The sequence below is a fragment of the Podarcis liolepis genome (assembly GCF_965112155.1).
Source record: "Podarcis liolepis genome assembly, chromosome: 2".
Taxonomy (NCBI): domain Eukaryota; kingdom Metazoa; phylum Chordata; class Lepidosauria; order Squamata; family Lacertidae; genus Podarcis; species Podarcis liolepis.
This window is the reverse complement of record NC_139555.1, coordinates 117,056,267-117,078,394: the sequence shown is the minus strand read 5'-3', so window position 1 is coordinate 117,078,394 and position 22,128 is coordinate 117,056,267. Positions and strand designations below refer to the sequence as shown.

At 44.6% G+C, this 22,128-nt stretch overlaps 1 protein-coding gene across 2 annotated transcripts; it reads right to left on the bottom strand.

Annotated features, from left to right (window-relative positions):
- Positions 1–742: 742 nt before the first annotated feature.
- LOC310701074 (uncharacterized protein) lies at positions 743–20,232 on the bottom strand (the record flags this gene model as incomplete). Of its 2 annotated transcripts, XM_083491272.1 has the most annotated exons (11): positions 19,788–19,928; positions 17,799–17,869; positions 14,641–14,715; positions 11,106–11,312; positions 10,341–10,363; positions 9,739–9,851; positions 8,468–8,518; positions 6,623–6,702; positions 5,009–5,135; positions 3,738–3,857; positions 743–3,354 (listed from the first exon to the last, which is right to left on the bottom strand). In XM_083491272.1, the coding sequence occupies exons 2-11, from the start codon at positions 17,817–17,819 to the stop codon at positions 743–745; spliced, it is 3,429 nt and encodes a 1,142-aa protein (XP_083347398.1). In that variant the 5' UTR covers positions 17,820–17,869; positions 19,788–19,928. The 2 variants fall into 2 exon arrangements, with proteins under 2 accessions (XP_083347398.1, XP_083347399.1); XM_083491273.1 differs by having other exon boundaries at positions 3,217–3,857; positions 19,788–20,232.
- Between the last annotated feature and the right edge of the window lie 1,896 nt (positions 20,233–22,128).

Below are 22,128 nucleotides of genomic sequence, written 5' to 3'. Positions count from 1 at the left end.
CAAAGGATGCTGTGGCAACCTCTCGTCATCTGCCATTCTAGGGTAGCCATAGGGGCTAAGCTCCAGTATCCTACAGGCCTAGCTGCACCACTAACTGGAATGTAGGGGGGGGCGGGGTGCAGGGGGGGAGCATTTAAATTTGGAGCAGATCCACACCACACATTTAAAGCACATTGCTTACTCCAGGGAATCATGGGAACTGTAGTTTGTTAAGGATGCTTGTAGCTCTGTGAAGGTGGAAATCCCAGAATGCTTGGTGGGGAAGTCTTCTGCTTTAAATGTGTGTTGTAAGTAAACAAACAAACAAACAAACCCCTGTGTGTTGAACATGCTTTAAATCTATGGTGTGAATCTGCCCTTTGTGGCAGGGAATCTAAAGCGGAACCACTCACTGTTTCTTTCAAGATAAAGAAGAAACTAGGAGATTTCATCACAACTCTCCCATGGCACACCTGCTCTGGACCCAGGTAATCTCCTTTTCACAATACAGTCATACCTTGGGATAGATGTGCTTCAATTTAAGTATTTTTGGGTTGTGCTCCATGGTGACCCGGAAGTAATGGAGCATGTTACTTCTGGGTTTCGCTGCGCACACATGCGCAGTCAAAATGACATCACACACATGCGCAGAGAAACGAGAAACGCGCAGATGCGGGTCGCGTTTGCTTCAGAATGCGAACGGGGCTCCGGAACGGATCCTGTTCGCATCCCGAGGTACCACTGTACATTTCCTTAAGCACAATTAAGCTTTGGCCACTCTCTGAACGTTTCTACGGTTTGACTTCCTTGTCGGTCCTGTGGCGTCAAGTGAAGCAGTAGCCTCGTCAGAAACTTTCCCAGCAGTCTGAGCATCCAAGTTGTTTCTGTGTCGTCTCTCGTGGCTCATACAAGCTGAGTTCAGTTTAAAGCTTTTGCCACATTGCGAGCACTTAAAAGGTTTCTCTCCCGTGTGGATTCTCTGATGTGAAATGAGATGTGCTTTCTGGCTAAAGCCCTGGCCACAGACAGAGCATTTGTACGGTTTGTCCTTCGTGTGGATCCTCTTGTGTACAATAAGATGAGACATCTGGCTGAAACCTTTCGGGCAGTCTGGACATTTATACGGTCTTTCTCCTGTGTGGATTCTTTCGTGTTTAATAAGGCTAGAGCTCAGACCAAAGCTTTTCCCACAATGCAAACATTTATGCAATTTCTCTCCTGTGTGGGTTTTCTGGTGCCTCCTGAGGTCAGGCCCCCGACGAAAGCTCTTCTCACAACTTGAACATTTGTAAGGTTTGATTCCTGTGTGGATTCCCCGGTGTGAAGCAAGGTGGGAGCTCCGATGGAAAGCTTTCCCACAGTCCAAGCATTCATATGGTTTCTCTCTGCGGTGAGTTCTCCTATGTATATTAAGGTGGGAACGCTGGCTGAAGATTTTTCCACAGTCCAAACACTGATACGGCTTCATTCCCGTGTGGGTTCTCTTATGCTTAAGAAGCAGTATACTCTGACTAAAAACTTTCCCACATTTAGGGCATGCTTTTTGCCTCCTGTCCTTGCAGATCTCCTTCTGGGCAGTGGTTTGGCCAATGTCCCCACCGTCATCCTGAGAAGGAATTGGTTTCTCCTGGCTGGTCTTTTGTGCAGCTTTCTGCTGCCTTTCTGACCTGTGCTGATGCCAAGTTGCATCTTTCCTATCATGACCCTGGAGCATTTTTTCTTTGCACATTCTGAAAGAGGTGTCTTCTTTAGAATTTTCTAGCACCAGATTCTCCCTCAGAACATCTCCCTTGGAATGTCCAGTTTCCTTAGAATTTCTGGGAACTTGGTTTTTCTTCTGAACACCTCTCCTAGAATTCCCAATTTCCTTAGCATTTCTCAGCACTAGATTTTTCTTTGGAATGTCTCCCGTAGAATGCCCAATTTCCTTAGGATTTCCAGGAAATAGATTCTCTCTGAGAACATCTCCCCTAGAACACTCAATTTCCTTAGAATTTTCTGGCACCAGATTCTCCCTCAGAACATCCCCCCCAGAATTCCCAATTTCCTTAGAATTTCTCAACACTAGATTCTTCCTTTGAATATCTCTCCTAGAATAGTCAATTTCCTCAGAATTTCCAGGAACTTGATTTTTCCTCAGAACTTCTCCTCCAGAATATCCAGTTTCCTTGGAATTTCTGGGGACTCGGTTTTTCCTCAAAACGTCTCTCCTAGAATGTCCAATTTCCTTAGAATTTCTGGGAACTTGGTTTTTCCTCAGAACATCTCTCCTAGAATTCCCAATTTCCTTAGCATTTCTCAGCAATAGATTTTTCTTTGGAATGTCTCCCGAAAAATGCCCAATTTCCTTAGGATTTCCAGGAAATAGATTCTCTCTTAGAGCATCTCCCCTAGAACACTCAATTTCCTTAGAATTTTCTGGCACCAGATTCTCCCTCGGAACATCCCCTCTAGAATTCCCAATTTCCTTAGAATTTCTCAACACTAGATTCTTCCTTTGAATATCTCTCCTAGAACAGTCAATTTCCTCAGAATTTCCAGGAACTTGATTTTTCCACAGAACTTCTCCTCCAGAATGTCCAGTTTCCTTAGAATTTCTGGGAACTTGGTTTTTCCTCAGAACATCTCTCCTAGAATTCCCAATTTCCTTAGCATTTCTCAGCAATAGATTTTTCTTTGGAATATCTCCCGAAAAATGCCCAATTTCCTTAGGATTTCCAGGAAATAGATTCTCTCTTAGAGCATCTCCCCTAGAACACTCAATTTCCTTAGAATTTTCTGGCACCAGATTGTCCCTCGGAACATCCCCCCTAGAATTCCCAATTTCCTTAGAATTTCTCAGCACTAGATTCTTCCTTTGAATATTTCTCCTAGAATGTCCAGTTTCCTTAGAATTTCTGGGGACTCGATTTTTCCTCAGAACATCTCCCCTAGAACACTCAATTTCCTTAGAATTTTCTGGCACCAGATTCTCCCTCAAAACATCCCCCCTAGAATTCCCAATTTCCTTAGCATTTCTCAGCACTAGATTCTTCCTTTGAATATCTCTCCTAGAATGGTCAATTTTCTTGGAATTTCTGGGAACTCGATTTTTCCTCAGAACTTCTCCTCTAGAACGTCCAGTTTCCTTAGAACTTCCGGGGAATTGATTTTTCCTCAGAACATCTCTCTCAGACTGCCCAATTTCCTTAGAATTTCCGGGGACTTGATTTTTCCTCCTAAGAATGTATTCCTTAGACTTTTCAACCACCTTAGGATTTCCTGGCGCTACGTTCTTCCTTGCCTTTCTTACATTGCCTTTCTTAGGATTTTCATCTCCCTTAGCATTTTCCGCCGCTGGATTCTCCTCCTCCTTTTTCTCCTGCCCATCTTGCACTGCAATAAAGAGAGGAAAGACAGGTCAGTGAATACCTGAAGGACTGCAGCAGTTCCACATATGAACCTGCCTGGACCCTGAGACAGTCAGCTGAGTGCCACTCAGAGAGGGGTCTGGAGAGTGAGGACAACAGAACAGGTCTTCTCTATAGTAGCCACTAGTCTATGGAATGCTCTCTCCTGGAATCAACTCTGCCATAGATTCTCTCAGCAGCTAGCCTATGGAAAGCCCACAATCAGGACCTGAGTGCAAAAGCACTCTCCTTAGTTGCAATTCCTAGCATTCAGAATTATACAGTCACAAATGCTGGAGACATATCCTAGTCACCTTTGCCAGTAGCCATTGCCAGTGCTGGTCTGTCTTGTACTTCCTTTTCTCTCACCTGTTCTGGTGACTTCATGTTTGTTCCCTTTCTCAGAGCCCGGAGGGTGAAGACCCAGGGAGATCAACTCGTCCCCTTCCTCCACCCAGGAGTTTCGATCCGAATTGGTGAGGGAAAGAACTGGGCGCAAAAGTGAAATCAGAAAGAAGAAAAACTGTGTTGTTAATTCAACTTGAAGTTTTTTTCCTGAACCATCCTAATAAAATTTAACAGCACGCCTTTAGTTGTTATTCCTGCATCATTTCGCTTTATGACACTTTCACACGGCCAAATTGGATGGATTCCTCTATTCATGTCAGTTTTTTCTAGAGCGTCAATAACTAAAATGATTTCGAAATTAGATGGTTGTTGGCTGATATACACACATTTGTTATTTATATGCACTGGCATCAAGAAGCTATAAGATATTTTTTTGAACCAAAACAGTGCTGAGACTCCCAATGTGATTTTTTAAATTTTATTTAATGTAAACGAATTGGAGTAAATTTAGAAGACAAATGGTTGTGTTCAACGCCACACAAGTTGCTCACACAATGGGACTTCTCTTTTCCCCACAAGTCCCCAAAATCTGCTCCAGAGAGTCCTCCAACCCTCTGGAGAAGATTTTGAGGGTACACTAGGCTTGCTGCAGGTGAGAGGAGGGGCAAGTTTGGTTGTGCAAGCAGAATTTCATTGCGCAAGTGGAATGACAGTGTTGGATACAAAAAAATGTATATGTTTAACATATTCCTGTATTGTCTTGCTTGTTTTGTTATATTGGCAATTGGCTACAAATAAAGAAAATCTGAATCATAGACAATCAACATAGCCAAATCTAACCGAGCAGATTAATTTGACAATGCTAGGGGCCTGATCACATTTTCCTATGCTATAATGTTATTAAGCCAAATCAGAGTAAAGGCCTGATTCGTGTCCTAGCTCTGATTTGGCTCCATAATGCCACTGTGTAGCCAGAATGAATTTGTTCTTATGCTACCTGTGTGATTTCTGATTGGCTGTGATTGCCTTCCCATGAAGCCCTTGTTTTAAAAAAGAAAAAAAACATCAAAGCTGCAGGTAGACAAAGAAGCAGCTGTGTGAATAGAGAGTGTGTGTGTGTGGGGGGGGACATTTGGAAAAGGTAAGCAAGGTCTCAAGGTATGGTCTGAAGGCACTTGTAAATAAACAAACCCTTGCAAACTTTCTTGAATCCCATAACACCAGGCGGGGATCAACTGGGTTCAATGATGCACACACTCCACACTCCAAATACAAGATAAAGGAATTCTTACCCAAAGAGGTCACATTTTCATAGTTCTCCTGCATGACATCCCTGTATAAGGCTCTCTGAGGGGGGTCCAGGAGAGCCCATTCACCTTCAGTGAAATGTACAGCTATCTCCTCGAATGACACAGGTTCCTGAAACACAAAAGACAGTCAACAAGGATGAAGGAACACAGGGCCATTTCTGCCATGCTTGTTGACACATGGCGCTCTTCCTTCCAATGACATGTGAAGCCTCAAGGAATACGGCACCTTTGAACAGATGCAGAGGCCTTTCGGCTTGTGGTCAAGCAGAACACTATGTATCACAATCATATCATGGTTGCACCAGCTGCCATTTCATTACTGGTCCAAGTTCAAGGTGATACTATTGATTCATTGTTGTTGTTTAGTCGTTTAGTCTTCTCTTCTCATGAGGTGGCCAAGTATTGGAGCCTCAGCTTCAGGATCTGTCCTTCCAGTGAGCACTCAGGGCTGATTTCCTTCAGAATGGAGAGGTTTGATTTTCTAGCAGTCCATGGGACTCTCAAGTCTCTCCTCCAGCACCATAATTTAAAAGCATCAATTTTATAAACTACTTGTTTATAAAACCTTAATGGCTCAGAACTAGGTAACTTAAGGGATCACCTTGTCCTCTATGTGCGCAGCCTGGGAGTCATTTTGGACTCTCAGCTGTCCATGGAGGTGCAGGTCAATTCTGTGTCCAGGGCAGCTGTCTACCAGCTCCACCTGGTACGCAGGCTGAGACCCTACCTGCCCGTGGACTGTCTCGCCAGAGTAGTGCATGCTCTGGTTATCTCCTGCTTGGACTACTGCAATGCGCTCTATGTGGGGCTACCTTTGAAGGTGACCCGGAAACTACAATTAATCCAGAATGCAGCAGATAGACTGGTGACTGGGAGTGGCCGTCAAGACCACATAACACCGGTCCTGAAAGACCTACATTGGCTCCCAGTACGTTTCCAAGCACAATTCAAAGTGCTGATGGTGACCTTTAAAGCCCTAAACGGCCTTGGCCCAGTATACCTGAAGGAGCATCTCCACCCCCATTGTTCAGTCCGGACACTGAGGTCCAGCGCTGAGGGCCTTCTGGCAGTTCCCTCATTCCGAGAAGCGAAGTTACAGGGAAACAGGCAGAGGGCCTTCTTGGTAGTGGCACCTGCCCTGTGGAACGCCCTCCCATCAGATGTCAAGGAAATAAACAACTATCTGATTTTTAGAAGACATCTGAAGGCAGCACTGTTTAGGGAAGTTTTTAATGTTTGATGTTTTATTGCTTTTTAATAATTATTATTAATAATGTTCTGCTGGGAGCCGCTCAGAGTGGCTGGGAAAACCCAGCCAGATGGGTGGGGTATGTATGTATGTATGTATGAATAAATAAATAAAATTGTTGTTGTTGTTAGTCTCTCCCCTGCTGCCATTCATGGAGGTTAAGACAATCAATGGCTACTAGCAATGATTGCGATCGTCTGCTTCCATGGTCAAAGGCAGTAGATTTCTTAACACCAGCTGCTGGAATCTGCAGGAGAGCTACTGTGCTCAAGTCTTGCTTGGCGGCTTCCCATACTCAGCTGGTTGAGAACAGGACACGAGACCAGACATATTTGCAAATCCCTTACCTGAACCAGCTCTATTTTTCCTCCACATCTTCTGTGAAGATGTAGAAATCTGGAGTAAAATGATGACCTTCCTTGGCACCCTGGGGAAAGAGAGGGTGACTTTTCAGATGCCTGTTGCACATCATTGTCTGTTCATTCGATTCTCTACTCAGCAATTCACCCATTTCAATGGTCTCTCAAGGCAGCTTGCACAGACAGAGGAAAATGAAGCCCATTAAAACAGCAACGTGAAACAGTACAATTAAAACATCACGGGGCAGAGAGGTTAGGAACCTTTACTGAGCAATCTTCCAAGGGCCGGAGGCAAAAGTGGGTGGAGCAACAAATGCAAATTTTTACCTTTGTACACCAATGTGGTTTCCACACACACAACTCTCTCCTTCTTCCATCTGAGCAAAGAAGAAACATTGAAGGGCACGTTCCAGCCAGGCAAGAACTCCCAAGGAGGGTGCAAAGCCAGGCCGGTCAGGGGTATGGCTAGGAAAGAGTTCCAAGGGCTGGACAGCAAAGCCTGGACAGTCATGTTTGGTCTCTGGGGCCTGAGGTTCCCCACTGCTGCCATTGGGCAAGAAGAACCCAACCAGCAGGAAATCCAGTTCATGAAATAGCAGAAACAAGTATCAAAAGAAATCCTAAGGAATGGAGCTCTCCAAGAAGGTGCAGTCCCCTGTAACCATTTTCCCAGCCTTTTCCCTGAGATACTAACTTTCTGTGTGCAGGGAGATTTTTTTGACATCGTGGAACATTCTAGCTTGTGATTTTCCACCACCAATAGCTTTGTTTGCAACTTGCACAGTCTCCGGAAAGATGTTCCACATGCTCTTCATAGCAAATTTTAGGAATATAATCAATCCCCTCAATAAACAATAGTCAATCAAAAGCCAATGCCAAGCCATTGGCTTAATCCCTTATTCATTGACCCTTGGCAGATGCAATTTGATGTCATTTTAAAATCAAATTTCATTATGCATAATTGTTCTAAAGTGGCTGATTTTATTTTTGATTGCTCAATTTAAAGCGATCAGAATCCTGCTTGATTAAAAATAAAATGTACATTCAATAGCAATTGCTCGCACTCATCCATTCCTACCCTTATTTCTCCATCTCCCACTGTACTTTCGTCCACCGCTGATTTTCTATTGTAGGCTCCTTGAGGGCAGAGACCAGCCCACATTTATTCCATACAATTTATACACTGCTTGTTTGTAAAAAAAAGAAACCCAACAACTTCAAAGCAATTTACAAAAACATAAAATTGAGGAAAAATCCACAGCCATACTTTAAAACATGCAAAAGTTAAAAGTGGAGATGGAAAAATGCCACCTGTCTTGGCATTTCTAGCTGCTAACGCTACCTCAGCCTCCAGTTGACAGAGCTGAATCCGGTTTGATTGTAGAAGTCTGGAAGGTGCTATATACACTGATAGCAAACTGTTGGCATACATAACTATACAGTGGTACGTCGGGTTAAGTACTTAATTTGTTCCGGAGGTCTGTTCTTAATCTGAAACTGTTCTTAACCTGAAGCACCACTTTAGGTAATGGGGCCTCATGTTGCCGCCACGCCGCTGGAGCACAATTTCTGTTCTCATCCTGAAGCAAAGTTCTTAACCTGAGGTACTATTTATGGGTTAGCGGAGTCTGTAACCTGAAGCATATGTAACCCGAGGTACCACTGTATATATAGATTGGCTCTGAGACTACTAAATTTATAATCTGAGGTTTAACATCCACCCAGGAATTTAAAAAGCTGCCTCGTACCATCTCAAGACTACATGGTCCTTCAAGCCTAGTACTGTCAAATCTACAAGCCTTAGGCCATTTGGAAATATTCACGCTGCCTTACCAGATAAGAAAGATGGGTCTGCATCATTCCCCAGCTCCAGCTGTAAAATCTCTGAGGAAAGAAAGAATGGGAAAGATAATAATCCCTTCCCCATGTTTGGTCCTAACCAATGGAACTTGCAACAAAATTTTGCAGGGTGGATTGCTCGTTTCAAGTTTCAGCTATGCCTTTTTCAGGATACTCCATTCCATTCCCCCTCCCCCAACAGCCAGCCAGCATTCAGTGGCCACTGAGCAAGCTCTATTTTCATTGGGCTGTTTTGGAAGATTTCGTCTTCCCCTTAGGGCTCTTTTTCTAATGGCATCTTTACACTTCTGCAAACCTTGGGGTCCCACAGATTGGCACTTAGAGAATTGCTTCTTATTACCAAAACCTTAAAGGGGGAGAGCAGGGAGACATATATGTACATAAGGGTCTGCCTAATTTTTGTATGTGCAGTACTGGAGTGCATCTACTCAATGGGATCTCCTTATCTCAAATCCATGTCGCTTAATCCAGTCTGTTGTACATTAATGTCATTGTTCTTTACAGACGGTGCAATAGGAATACTATTCTCAAGATGTTATATTCCTCTCATGCTGACCTTCTGTAATCCTGAATCCTGTAACAGCCTTTCAGCAAGGCCCATTTAAAAATCTGTAAACATTCAGTTCCCTGTTTACGCAGCCATAAGCCTACAAAATGCATGGTGCAGTACAAGCGTAAGCAAAATGCACCTGCGCAAAAATATTTGAGGGCTACAACTGCAAACGTCAAAAAGTATGATCTCATGAGCACAATCAGCAAAAATCTAAAAGTAGAGGCAGAATCACTTTGAGCCAAAAATGTGAATTTCAAGACAGAATTCCACCTGAAGATTTCATACTCTCCATGTGACCCTATTTTCCAGGGACACCCCTGATTTAGAGAAGCCATGCTGGTTTCTGAATGTCCCACTTTTCCTTAGGATGTCCCTATTTTCATTGGAAAAATGTTGGAGAGTATGGAGTTATCCAAACCCCGAGCTGTCTAAAGGCAATCCTGTATAGGAAGTTTTAAAAATGTTTAATGATTTATTATGGTTTTATATATGTTGGAAGCTGCCCAGGGTGCTGAGGAAACACAATAATATGTGTGAGGTATAAATAGTGAAATTATCATTATGGAATGGGACGTCCCTAGTTTCATTGGAGAAATGTTGGAGGGTATGAGATTTCATAATCCTTTTCTTGAATTAATACCCTGTGTGGATATCAACTCTTTTAATTCAGACTCCAGCAGGCTGACCTCACCTTTAAATGCCAGTAGAACCTCTTGCAATACCATCCTCTTCTCTGAAAAATGTCTTATCCTCTGTTCCAGTTCTAGAAAACCGCTTTCAAACTCAGGAAATGCCCCATTCTTCCTGATGAAGAGATAGTAAGTGAATAATCGATCCCACTTACTGTTGTTGCAAAAGTCCTCCTGATTTATTGTCATCTTGTAATTAGCAACTTCCTGGAGCTAAACCCCTAAACCCCTTAAACCCTATTTTTCCTATACTACATTCCCATACAATTTTGTCTCCCTGTAGCTGTTTTGATGTCATTTATTTCCTGCTTCGTTCTTCTTCAGTGATCCCAACCAATCAGAGACCCCATAAAATGTGATCCAGCACTTGGGGCTTACTAATTGTTTTGACAGGCAGCAGTGCTTCCTGGACTGGCTGTAGAAATATTTTGCAGTGAACCACCTCCCTCCTCAAAATCCCCAAAGGATGGGACCTTTTGATAATGATAAAGGAATTTAGGGAAACCTCACCCCCTGTTCTAGTTCTACTTCTATCTACAACATTGTCCAAGGCAGTTCCAAAGTAGTTTAACACATTGAAAGATAAATATTAGCCAAAACATACCTGCTTTCAGCTGTTCTGATGCTCTGCAGGAAAAAAGAGAAAGCGGGGAGAGAAGACATGAATCAGGCATCTGTATCATTCTAGTTAACCCCTTCCTGTAACTTTCCCCATTAAAATGAACATAGGTTTTTTTTTATTATTCTCTTACTTTGGTTTGCATCTATCTTCTAAAAACTTCAATAAAACAAAATATTTATTTTAAAATATTTTTTTTTAAAATAAATAGATGGCTTTCAGTTTTAATTAAATACACAACAAATATTTCATCCTCTATTCCAGTTTTAATTAAATATGCAACAAATAGTTTATCTATTCCAGTTTTAATTAAATACACAACAAATAGTTCATCCTCTATTATTTTTTCTATAGAGAGGAAGAGAGAAAAAAGGGGGTGGGTGTCAACACTGAGCCAATTAATCCAATATGGCTGCAACCCTATGCTCACTTACTTGGGTGTAAGCCCCATTGAATTCAATGGTACTTGCATCTGAGAAGACACATAAAGAATTGCACTGTTTAAAAATTTTGACTTGTCCTTGGCACAGTGTGGCATAGTGGTTAGGGTGCCTGGGAGACAAAGGCTCAATCCCCAATTGGCCATGAAGCTTGTTGGGTGACCTAAAGCCAGTTGCCATCTCTCAGCCTAAACCACGTCAGAGGGTTGTTGGGAGGCTAAAATGAGGGGAGAACCACATGCGCCACCTTGACTTCGAGGAAAGGCAGAATACAAATGTAATGATGATAAATAAGACAGGGATTCCCCACCTTCACAAGTGGATGCTGGTTGCTTTCTCTTCTTTCATGAAATGTTGCTTGCTCAGAACCTTCCAAAACACTCTCATCTCTCCTCCTAACAATGTCACTGTCCAGCTTTTGCAGCCTCCTCAACACGAGTTTTTCTTGGTCTTCGACAAACCTTCGCAGCTCTTCCCACTCCCGGATTATGTTCTTCCTCTCAGCTTCTGTCTCCCTCTGCAATTCATAGGGGAAAGATCATTGTGGCGTCACACTCTCCCTATTGGGGTTGACCAATTTGGGGCTATCAGTGTACTCACTAATACCACCTAAAGCACCTAAATATCTTCTCAAAAAGCCCACAATACTCCTCGGTTTGTGCTTCACTGGCTTGGCCTCCACTACACTGAACACACTCCCTTAAATGTGACCCTGCTCCAATGGTTGCCAAGACTTGGACACTCTCTTCCAACAAAGAAGTCCCTGTGACAAAGCACAACCTTAGCTGCTATAGGTTCCTCTCTTTTCCCCAAAAATTTGTGGGATGGGGAGAAGAAATGCCATGCCATTTTGTGTTCCTGCCCTTTTCCCCCTGTTCTTTTAGATGTGTTGGCCATTTTGTGTCATGCAGCAGCCATTTTGTGAAAGGCACCTCCAGCCCTTTCTCAAAATCCCAAATGTGCCCATTGGCCCAGAAAGGTTGGCAACTCCTGTTCCACAGATTAGTCAAGCAAGCAAACCACCAAAAGCTTAGCCCAGCCTTATTGAGAGGAGGGGGTGATATTTTAATTTTATGAATTTTTTTTCCAGGAACCAAAGAAAGGGAACCTCCCTCCCCCTTTTGTTCTTCAATGAGGACTTCTGCAAAACCGAGGAGAGTGCTAAAATTCATTGAACCTCTTGAAGTTCCTGTGTCTGTAGGCGGTTTGACTAGATGATCCTTGGGATTCCTTCCAACTCTAAATTTCTGTGATTCTAAATTACATGAGGCTGGCAATGGCCAATTGGGGTTTCAAAAATCCAAAATGGCGGCCATGAGCCTGACAGAGGTCCAAAAAGTCGTCGGCGTCGGCGTCCCCGAAATCTGCTGCCACAAAGGGTGGAAATTGCCCCCTCCTATGTGATGTTTCTTTGACCATACTCACACCATACTCTGAAAGCACTGTGATACCACTTTAAACCGTCATGGCTTCCCACAAAGAATTATAGGAGCCAAAGTCTTTTAAAGGGGCTGAGAGTTGTTCTCACTACAATTCTCAGAGTGGTCTAACAATCAATCCCCTTTCACAGGAAACTCTAAGAATTGTAGCTCCGTGAGGGGAAAAGTTGCTGTGCACATCACAGAGGGGTTGGGGATGTCTTCAGCTGATGCCCCTTGCCTGATTTCAGACTTCCCTGCCCTAAAATCCAGTTCACTGAAGCTGCCATCTGCACATGCTCAATGGCTGCCTGAACTGTGCACACCTCAGCTTAACCACAGCTGGACAGAAGCTGGTTTGAGGGAAAGCTCACCATAACAAAGGTATTTCTCACAGTAGCTACCAGATACCTACAGATGGTGGCCAATGTCACATGTACCTAGCTTCAAACACCCGCAGCGGGAGTGTGCCAGAGTGAGCGGCACAGTCAGTTGGCTCAGTTTTGCTGCGTGTGGCCAATCTCTGAGCATAGCTGTCAACTTTCAGATTTGAAAATAAGGGGTCAGCAGCCTCAAAAATAAGGGATCAGCAGCCTCACCTGTCCCGGGGACAGTCTACGGGATATCTAACAATCCGGGATAGCAGCAGGAAATGGCGCTGGAATAAGGGAATTTCCCACCAAAAAAGGGAAGGTTGACAGCTATGTCTCTGAGTGGTGAGAGGTTTAAGGGGTACCACCGCATACCTCGGATCGGTTTCCTTGGAACGAAGGCCATTGGAAACTGTGGTGTCTTCGGCTACGTACACCCCACACTTTTAAAGCACATTCTCCACGCCCTTCCCCAAACAAACAACCCTAGAAACTGTAGCTTGTTAAGGCTACTGGGAAAGGCAGCTCCGTGTGGGGCAAACTACAGTTCCCAGGATTCTTTGGGAGCAGCTGTTTGCTTTAAATGTATGGTATGTATGCAGCCTTTGTGTTATATGGTTTTATTTACACACACAGGTGGAACATATGATGGAAGGGCTCGTGACATTAGCACCACAAAAGATGCCCACCCCCCACCCTGCATTAGGTTTCCTGGCTCATCCCCTATTGTTCTCCTACCCCATGGCCTCTAGCCAGGTGTGGTGCGGGAGGGAAGGCCTGCGCACTCCTCCTGAAAAGCATCCTTAGCTAGCTGTTTCTATGGCAACACACCTGTACGGGCTAACTCTTTAATCCCCTTTAACAAAAAATGCTGTTCAAGGCTTCCCTAAGGCCATTAACTTAACAAAGAGACTGGTTTAACACAAAGAGACTGGTTTGACCACTTCAGTGATTGTGAGGAGGGGCTCCACATACCAGTGTTAAGCCTTCCAGGCCTCTCCATCCTCCATTATGGCTCAAGGGCACATTCCAGCCACACAAAATTTGTAGAGGAAGGGGCAAAACAGAGCCCTAAATGGATGTAGCCACAGGCCTGATAGAGAGACCTGGAAGACAGCATTATTCCCCACCCACAGGACTGAGGTTTCCCCATGCCTGTACTCTATTCTGAACTTAAAAATGGAAAGCGAAATGCCAGTGGACAACTAAAGAGGTTTAAAGATGCTCTCAAGAAAAAAAAAAGGAAGATAAACACCAACAACTGGGAAACACTGGTCTGCGAGCGCTCCAATTGGAGAACAGCCTTTACCAAAGGTATCATGGGCTCTGAAGAGGCTCAAACTCAGGACGAAAGGAAGGCATGTTTGGCAAACCCTCACCATGATCAACTCCTGCCCGGAAACCTATGTCCCCACTGTGGAAGGATTTGTGGATCCAGAATTGGCCTCCACATTCACTTACAGACACACCATTAAGACCATGCTCATGGAAGACAATCTTACTCGACTACGAGTGATTGCCAAATAAAAAGAAGACTTCAGGATCCCATCTCACAGATATAAAACCCCAGGCTTGGAGAAGACACAAAAATCTCATCCATAAAACACATACACACACAATCCCTTAATTTGAGGGTGGGGAAACCCTAACACCTTCTGCAAGTGCCAAACTACAACTCCCACCAAGCCTAACAAGCCTGGCCAACAGCCAGGTATCATGGGAGCTGTATTCTGGCAAGCTGTTACAACTGTTTTGCTTGCTCAACGTCATCCTGGCACCCTCTGTTTTTCCGCCACATGCTCCAAATGCCACATGCTCCACATGCTCCAAATGACGCCATGCCAGGACAGTGTCAATTCTGAGGGGCGCTGAACTAGGCCACAGCAGTGGCACAAAAGTATATGGCAGTTAAGAAGTCACCATGGAAGTAATAATCTGCCTCCCCTTTGCCCAATTTTCAGCATTTTTCAGCTCACTCCCTCCAAACTGGATTCAGGCAAAGGGATTAGCAAATTTCTGGGCATCATTTTTTAAATTTTCATCCTCATATGCTTACCAGCAAATCCTCACTTTTTCTTCGACGTTGTGCTTTGATTTCTTCTCTCTTGTCATTCACTCTGTCCTGCAGCACCTAAAGGTCCGGGGGCGGAGGGGGGGAGGCTATGATCATTTTAATTAAGGAACATTCCCACATATATCCCAATAGAAGTATAGGGTTTTTTTAAAAAAATTAAGTTTTGTTTATTTATTTACCGATTTGCAAGCTACACTTTCATAAGAAATGTAATAACAAGGCAGAATGCAAAATATAAAAACAAAATCAACAAATATATCCACAAAAGTCATCATCATTAAAGCATCAACATAACTGATTGGATTACAAAGAAAATTGATCTTGCAAAGGGCAGCCTAAATAGGAAAGTCTTCAAGAGATATCTGAAAGAAGGGAGTAATGGATTTCATATGAAATAACACAGATAATCCAAACTAGGGCACACATAAAGGTCTTGAACCTTCACAGTTTCCTTAAAGTCTTTTAATCTTTTTTATTATTATTTTATTCCAAGGACCACAAACAATATATTGTGGAGGTTGGCAGGGAGAGGTCCATGTAAACAGAAGCAAGCGCTCAAACAAGCTCATTGAGCAGCTCTCAAATTCTACTAGGAAGCTGAAAATACCTTTGGATATTTGCAATGAATTCTAGAAGAATCACCTTAGCAAATGAGAGAATATTTAGCCTCTTCTTTAAAGGGTCAGTATGCCACTGACCGGCGACGCGGGTGGCGCTGTGGGTAAAACCTCGGCGCCTAGGACTTGCCGATCGCATGGTCGGCGGTTCGAATCCCCGCAGCGGGGTGCGCTCCCGTCGTTCAGTCCCAGCACCTGCCAACCTAGCAGTTTGAAAGCACCTCCGGGTGCAAGTAGATAAATAGGGACCGCTTACCAGCGGGAAGGTAAACGGCGTTCCGTGTGCTGCGCTGGCTCGCCAGATGCAGCTTGTCACGCTGGCCACGTGACCGGAAGTGTCTGCGGACAGCGCTGGCTCCCGGCCTATAGAGTGAGATGAGCACACAACCCTAGAGTCTGGCAAGACTGGCCCGTACGGGCAGGGGTACCTTTACCTTTACCTTTATGCCACTGACCACCATGTGCTGTGCTGTAGGGGTAAAGGGCTATTCCTCTGTGTCCCACTAGTGGACATAGGCGCCGACTCCATGGGGCCTGAGGGGGCCCAAGCCCCCTCAAAAATTCGTTTGGGGGGGCTCTGCCCCCCAATAATCTCGGGCGCCCCTCCAGCAGAGCGCCACCGCCGCCCCTCCCCCAGCCCAAAATGCACAGGGTCGGGCTGCATGCCTCCTGCCCTCCCTCCCAAGCAAAAGCTCCACCCAATTTCCATCGGAGCTGATTAATAGGCGCAGCACGCTCTCCCCTATTCGCTCACGAGGAGGCGGCACCACTTTATCTGCATATTCATGAGCTTATTTATTATTCATGAGCTTTCGCGGGCTCCCCCAATATTTTTTATAAGTCGGCGCCCCTGCTAGTGGGTTTCCTGAGATCATCTATTTTTCTTCTTCTCTGGGAATCACTCGTAGCAGAGTAAGATTGTCTTCCATGAACACAGTCTTAACAGTGAGACCGTAAGTGACTGTGGAGGCCAGTTCTGGATCCACACATCCTTCCACAGTGGGGACATAGGTTTCCAGATGAGAATTGATCATGGTGAGGGTTTGCCAAACATGCCTTCTTCTTAGCATGTCTCTCCCTTTCATCCTGAGTTCAAGGGTCTTCAAAGCCCATGACACCTTTCGTAAAGGCTGTTCTCCAATTGGAGCTCCCGCAGGCCAGTGTTTCCCATAACAAAAACTACCACAGTGATATCTAAATTTTCGAAAGTAGGGGGTCCATGAAAAACAGGAGGCCCACAGTACTTAGCTAATTGGGAACCACTCTTCTATGGCTCTTAAATGTGTTTGTGGGAGGGCGGTACAGTGGTGCCTCGCAAGACGAAAAGAATCCGTTCTGTAATTCTCTTCGTCTAGCGGTTTTTTCGTCTTGCGAAGCAAGCCCATTGACGGATTAGCGGATTAGCGCTATTAGCGGCTTTTAGCGGCTTATCTGCTGATCGGATCAGCTGATAAGCGGCTTAGCGGCTTAGAAAAAGGGGGGAAGGGGAAAAAAACCGCAGGAACTCGCAAGGCATTGTCGTCTTGCGAAGCAAGCCCATAGGAGATTCGTTTTGCGAAGCAGCTCCAAAACGGAAAACCCTTTCGTCTAGCGGGTTTTCCGTCTTGCGAGGCATTCGTCTTGCGGGGCACCACTGTAATTGGTTTGCTTTTGTTTTATTAGGATTTTGTGTTCTCATTTTTTATTTTTATGTGGACTTTTATGTGATCTTTGGATAAAGAGCGGCATAGAAATTTAATTAATAATACTAATACTAATACTAATAGGTAACTTCTCCTACAAATCACTTCCTTGCTCAGCCTGGCTTCCTCTCAGCCGCGAGACTGATCCTTTGAGGCGGATCAAAAGGAGGTGCATCCTTTCCTTGAGAGGCAGAAAAACCATGTGCCAGCTGCGCTTTCCTCAGTCCTTACTTCTTGAACGGACAAAAACAAGTGTTTTAACCTTCGCCTCTGAGACATGCAAGGCTTGCATCAGCAGGAGCAGCTGGCTGAGGCTTCCCGCCTCCCTGGTCATTTGTTGACAGGCAGAATAAAACTGGAATTCTCAGGCCGCAACCACACATTTAAAGTGCATGATTCCCCCCAAAGGATCCTGGGAACTTTAGCTTGTTAAGAGGGTGCTGGGAATTGTAGCTCTGTTAGGGGTAAACTGCACTTCCCAGGATTCTTTTTTTGATTTATTACATTTATATCCCATACATTTATATAGCCATGCTGGCTAGGAATGATGGGAGTTGTAGTCCAACAGCATTGTGGGACCCAAGACTGAGAAACGCCGGGTTAGAATGTTGGACCAGGATCTGAGAGACCAGAATTCAAATCCCTGCACAGCTCATTGGGTGATCTTGAGCCAGTCACTGCCTCCCAGCCAAAACATACCTCACAGGGTCATCGTGGGGATTAAATAGCGGGTGACAGGGGAAGAACTGTGTATGCAGCTGCTTGGGGGGGAAAGTGAGATATAATACATAGGTAGATAAATAAATAAATTGGTTGCCTGCTCATTTTAACGCTCTCTTACCCAAGTTGCATCACTTTCCATCTTGCTGCAAAAGTCAACAGGATCTCTGGGGAGAAATATGGACCAGATGCCTCCGCCGCCTGTCCGGAAGAAAGAAGAACAGAGAAGGAATTAAAAAACAAAGCTTGGGGAGTGCCAAATAATAAAGCAATTAGGGAAAATGCCTACCCTACAGGCAGATCCCTGGGACATTCGCATGAAAATTGTGTCGTTTGCCACGGAGGTAATGTCTGTACCCCTTTATATTGTTATTGATTAAACTTATTACAGTAGTTTTGTGGGGGTTTTTTACCAAAGTAACTCAAAGCAACTTAAAACAATAAATAACACGTATCTTAAAAAACAGCAAAACAACATCTAAAACCTAAATGATTCCATATTAGGGCTCGGGAGTGCCAGCTTGGCCCCGCAACTGTGGGTGCCATGCAGCGTGCATGGCCCTGGCACTGAAATTTGTGGGTGCTTGGGCACACAGGGCCCCAGGGAGTTGGCACCTACGGTAGGACTACCCAACGTGGTGCCTTCCATGTGTTGTCGAACAACAACTCTCACCAGCCCTAGCCATAAGCCTTACATGCAGAAAGAAAGAAAAAAAGAACCCTAATTTCAATTCTTGTCAATTCTGTTTCTCCACTGGCTCTGCTGAAAGACTTAACAAGTTTTGGCTCCTCCCCACCAATCCCTCCATTCCGGCTGGCCATTGCAACAACTCCATAACTAAGACCTAGTGCCTGAGTTGTGTTTTTTCCTCTTCCCTCCCAGTCCTGTTTTTCCTTTTGTGTTGTGTCTGTTGGATTTGTAAGCCTGGTGACAAGAGCTGACTTAATTTCTATTTGCAAGCTGCTGGAGAAGCTTTTTTATTATTATTTTATTATTTTTTGCTTACGAGTAGGATAATTTGTTCACACGCTTCAAATAAATAAATGAAATTTAAACCCAATAAATAAATAAATAAGAGAAAGTGCTAGCTAACAATTTGATAATTAATTGCGCGATGCCTTGCAGTATGTACATATCAACATATGTACACACAAAGATAAGTTGTATCCAATGCCCAGTCTTGAGATTAATTTTACGGAGACCCTGGGCCTAGGAAGGCAGTTCCATCTGCAATCCTATGAAAGCTTACCTGTGAGTAAGCCCAAATGAACATAGTGAGACTGACCTCTGAGTAAGCATGCATAGGTTTCTGCTGTGAATCCTAAAGGCTGAGTGACATGAAGCAACTTTTACAATGGATAGTACAGTAATAGTTTAATATTTGAACAGCATCCTCAACAGGGGTGGGTGGGTGGAGTATTATTAGTCGGTTTCTCTCCAGGAAAGACAGAAGGCTTGTGCCATTTAGGTTTAAAATCAAAATTCAGTTATTGTGAAACATGTTCGCAGAACTTCCTTTTTCCTTGAAGGAGAAACCAAATCTTAACAGCAGGGTTACTAAATGTTTTTATTGCTTTTGGGGTGTTTCGTAAGCCGCAGAGTCTTTTCATTTCGGATTAAGCCTCTTAAAATTAGACGGCCTCTCTTGTTCCAGCAGGCTTTCGGGGAAACTGACTTATTTTAAGGAAAGGGCTGGTGCTGTGATGTTTTTATTGCAATGATCGGTATGTCTTAATAGATCAGATAGAGATAGAAAGAAAGATATTCTGTTAGTGCTTAACTGCTTTCAAATGCTTGTTTCCCTCCCCCCCCCCCAAATCTTTTTAGCTCTTTCTATTTTAGCTGTAAGCCACCTTAGATTTGCCAGGGGAAAAGACATTATTATTATTGTTGTTGTTGTTGATGATGATGATGATAAGCTGCAAGAAGGATTGGGCACATACCAGAAAGTACGTCCTATTGAACTCGCTAGGATTTACTTCTGGGTAAAAATGCAAAAGACTGCATTGCAAGCTGAACTAAACAATAGGCTGCGGTGAGTGAGCACCATGGTCTGCCCGTTCAGCGTAGCAAATCAGATCTTCAGATCTTTGCTTTTCTCCCCTCCACACTTACCCTTCCCAGACTTTTTCAACGCCTTTCTGCCGCAGCGGGGAAATTCAGCCGCCGGGTCCTTCCTCCGTGGGCTCCCTGTTGCTGATGGGGAGAAGATGCCGCCGCCGCCGCCGCAGCGCCTCGCTCCTCAATTGCCCGGGTGCCGGGAAGGGGGGCTGCCGGGCGGGTGGGCGCGGATGCCGGATGCCGCTTCAAAACAAAGTTCTGGGAAAAGCCGCGTTCATCTCAGCCGAAATCAGAGACGGAGAGAGGAGCAAGCAAGCCACCAGCTCCCTCGCCTGGCGAGGATTTTAGACAGCCCTCTGCTGGCCGCAGGGAAGGCTCAGCATGGTCCAAATTTCAAACTGAGAGGTTGCAGCCTCTCCGCCCAACCTACCTCGCAGGGTTGTTGTGGTTTGGGGAAGAGCTCTGTACCCCCACACCTTCAGCTCCTTGGAGGAAAGGTGCAATAATAAATGAGCCATAATAATGGATACAATCAAATAGGCAGATTGGCTAAATGAATTGTTGGGTAGCTGCAAAGAGGTAACGTTTCTGTTGTTGTTTAGTCGTTTAGTCGTGTCCGACTCTTTGTGACCCCATGGACCAGAGCACACCAGGCACTCCTGTCTTCCACTGCCTCCTGCAGTTTGGTCAAACTCATGCTGGTAGCTTCGAGAACACTGTCCAACCATCTCGTCCTCTGTCGTCCCCTTCTCCTTGTGCCCTCCATCTTTCCCAATGTGATAGGAATTTTATGGTCTTAGATATATGGTAATGTTCATAACTGCACATACATAGATCAACACAGGAAGACCAACCTGGAACCATTTTGATTCCTAAACTGACCAAATCCTTTCTCTGCAAGGTTAAACTGGAAAAGCCTCCCCATTGTCTCTTTCCTCACAAATCCTGTCTCAAGGATATGTCTGTTTGAATAAGGTGTGAGCCTGTGACCTGGCCCAGGAAATAAGTATTTTACCACTACAAAAGAATGGCCAGGCTCCCCAGGAAATCCAATCAAGTAACCTGCTAGACAGGAGATAAACAACAACAGGAGAAAAACAATATTAAAATTTCTGTGATGTAGGTGGGATGTATCTGAGGGGTGGTCTTAGGTTACACCCCTTCTGTGATGTATGCATAATGTTTCTGGGGGTGGTCTTGATCTAGAGGATGGGAATTTCAAAAGTCTTTATAAGCCCTTGCACAGCAATTTTTGGGGGTCCTCTTCCTCTCCTGCGTGTGAGGGGAGCACCCTGTTGCAACAGATCAATAAAGATCAGGCTTACTAGCTGCTTTGCTTCTCAATATTCTCTGGTTGGCCTCTGTTATCTTCTCCTACCAATAGGGAACCTATTTAAGGACTCTATATGGGCTCTTGGATACCCAATAAGGGAAAAGGGCATATTTTTATTTACAACACCAACATCAGGGTCTTTTCCAGGGAGTCTTCTCTTCTCATGAGGTGGCCAAAGTATTGGAGCCTCAGCTTCAGGATCTGTCCTTCCAGTGAGCACTCAGGGTGATTTCCTTAAGAATGGATAGGTTTGATCTTCTTGCAAGAATATTCTCTGGCAACTCCATAAACCGCTGGAGGAGGTGAAACATCCATGAACTCTTGGATCAGGCCAAAGAGCCCGTCTAGTCCAACACCCTGACATAAGGATAGAAGCTTCCAGAATTCACAGGAATCTTTGTGGGAAGGGGAGCCATGACTTTCTTAAGTGACATGATATTGCTTTCAATTTATAGTGCAGGACCCAGGACAGGGATGGCTAAGAATATGTTGTTGTCCAGGGATGATGGCAGCTGGAGTTCAGCAGTATTTGGAGGACAAAATGTTGGCTGCTCCTGGTACAAGGACATTTTAAGAAACTGTGTGTGGGCTCTCCCTCAATTTCCTTCCCCCACCCACTGATCCCAGCACCTCATAGTTCAGAGAAGATTGCTGCCCAATGGAAGGAGCTAGTGAAATTGAATTCAGGGCTCATCTGCAGCCAGTGCTGTGTAAACCCTGCAATAAAGAAAAGATGAAAAGAACAGTTTATGGAGGCCCCACAAATCACCCAGAAATGCATTTTAAATAAAAGGACACATTCTACTCATGTAAAAACACGCTGATTCCTGGACCGTCCGCGGGCCGGATTGAGAAGGCGATTGGGCCGCATCCGGCCCCCGGGCCTTAGTTTGCCTACCCCTGCTCAAGGCAGAAGGATGCCAGCCAAACCATGTAAGTGGGAAATTGCCAGCACAGCCACATTTGACTTCCAAAGAGGAAATTTCCTTCCGAATGAGGAGAGTTGTAAAAAGGGAGTTGAAAAGCCAAGCCAAGATGCTCAAATCTTTTCCAGAG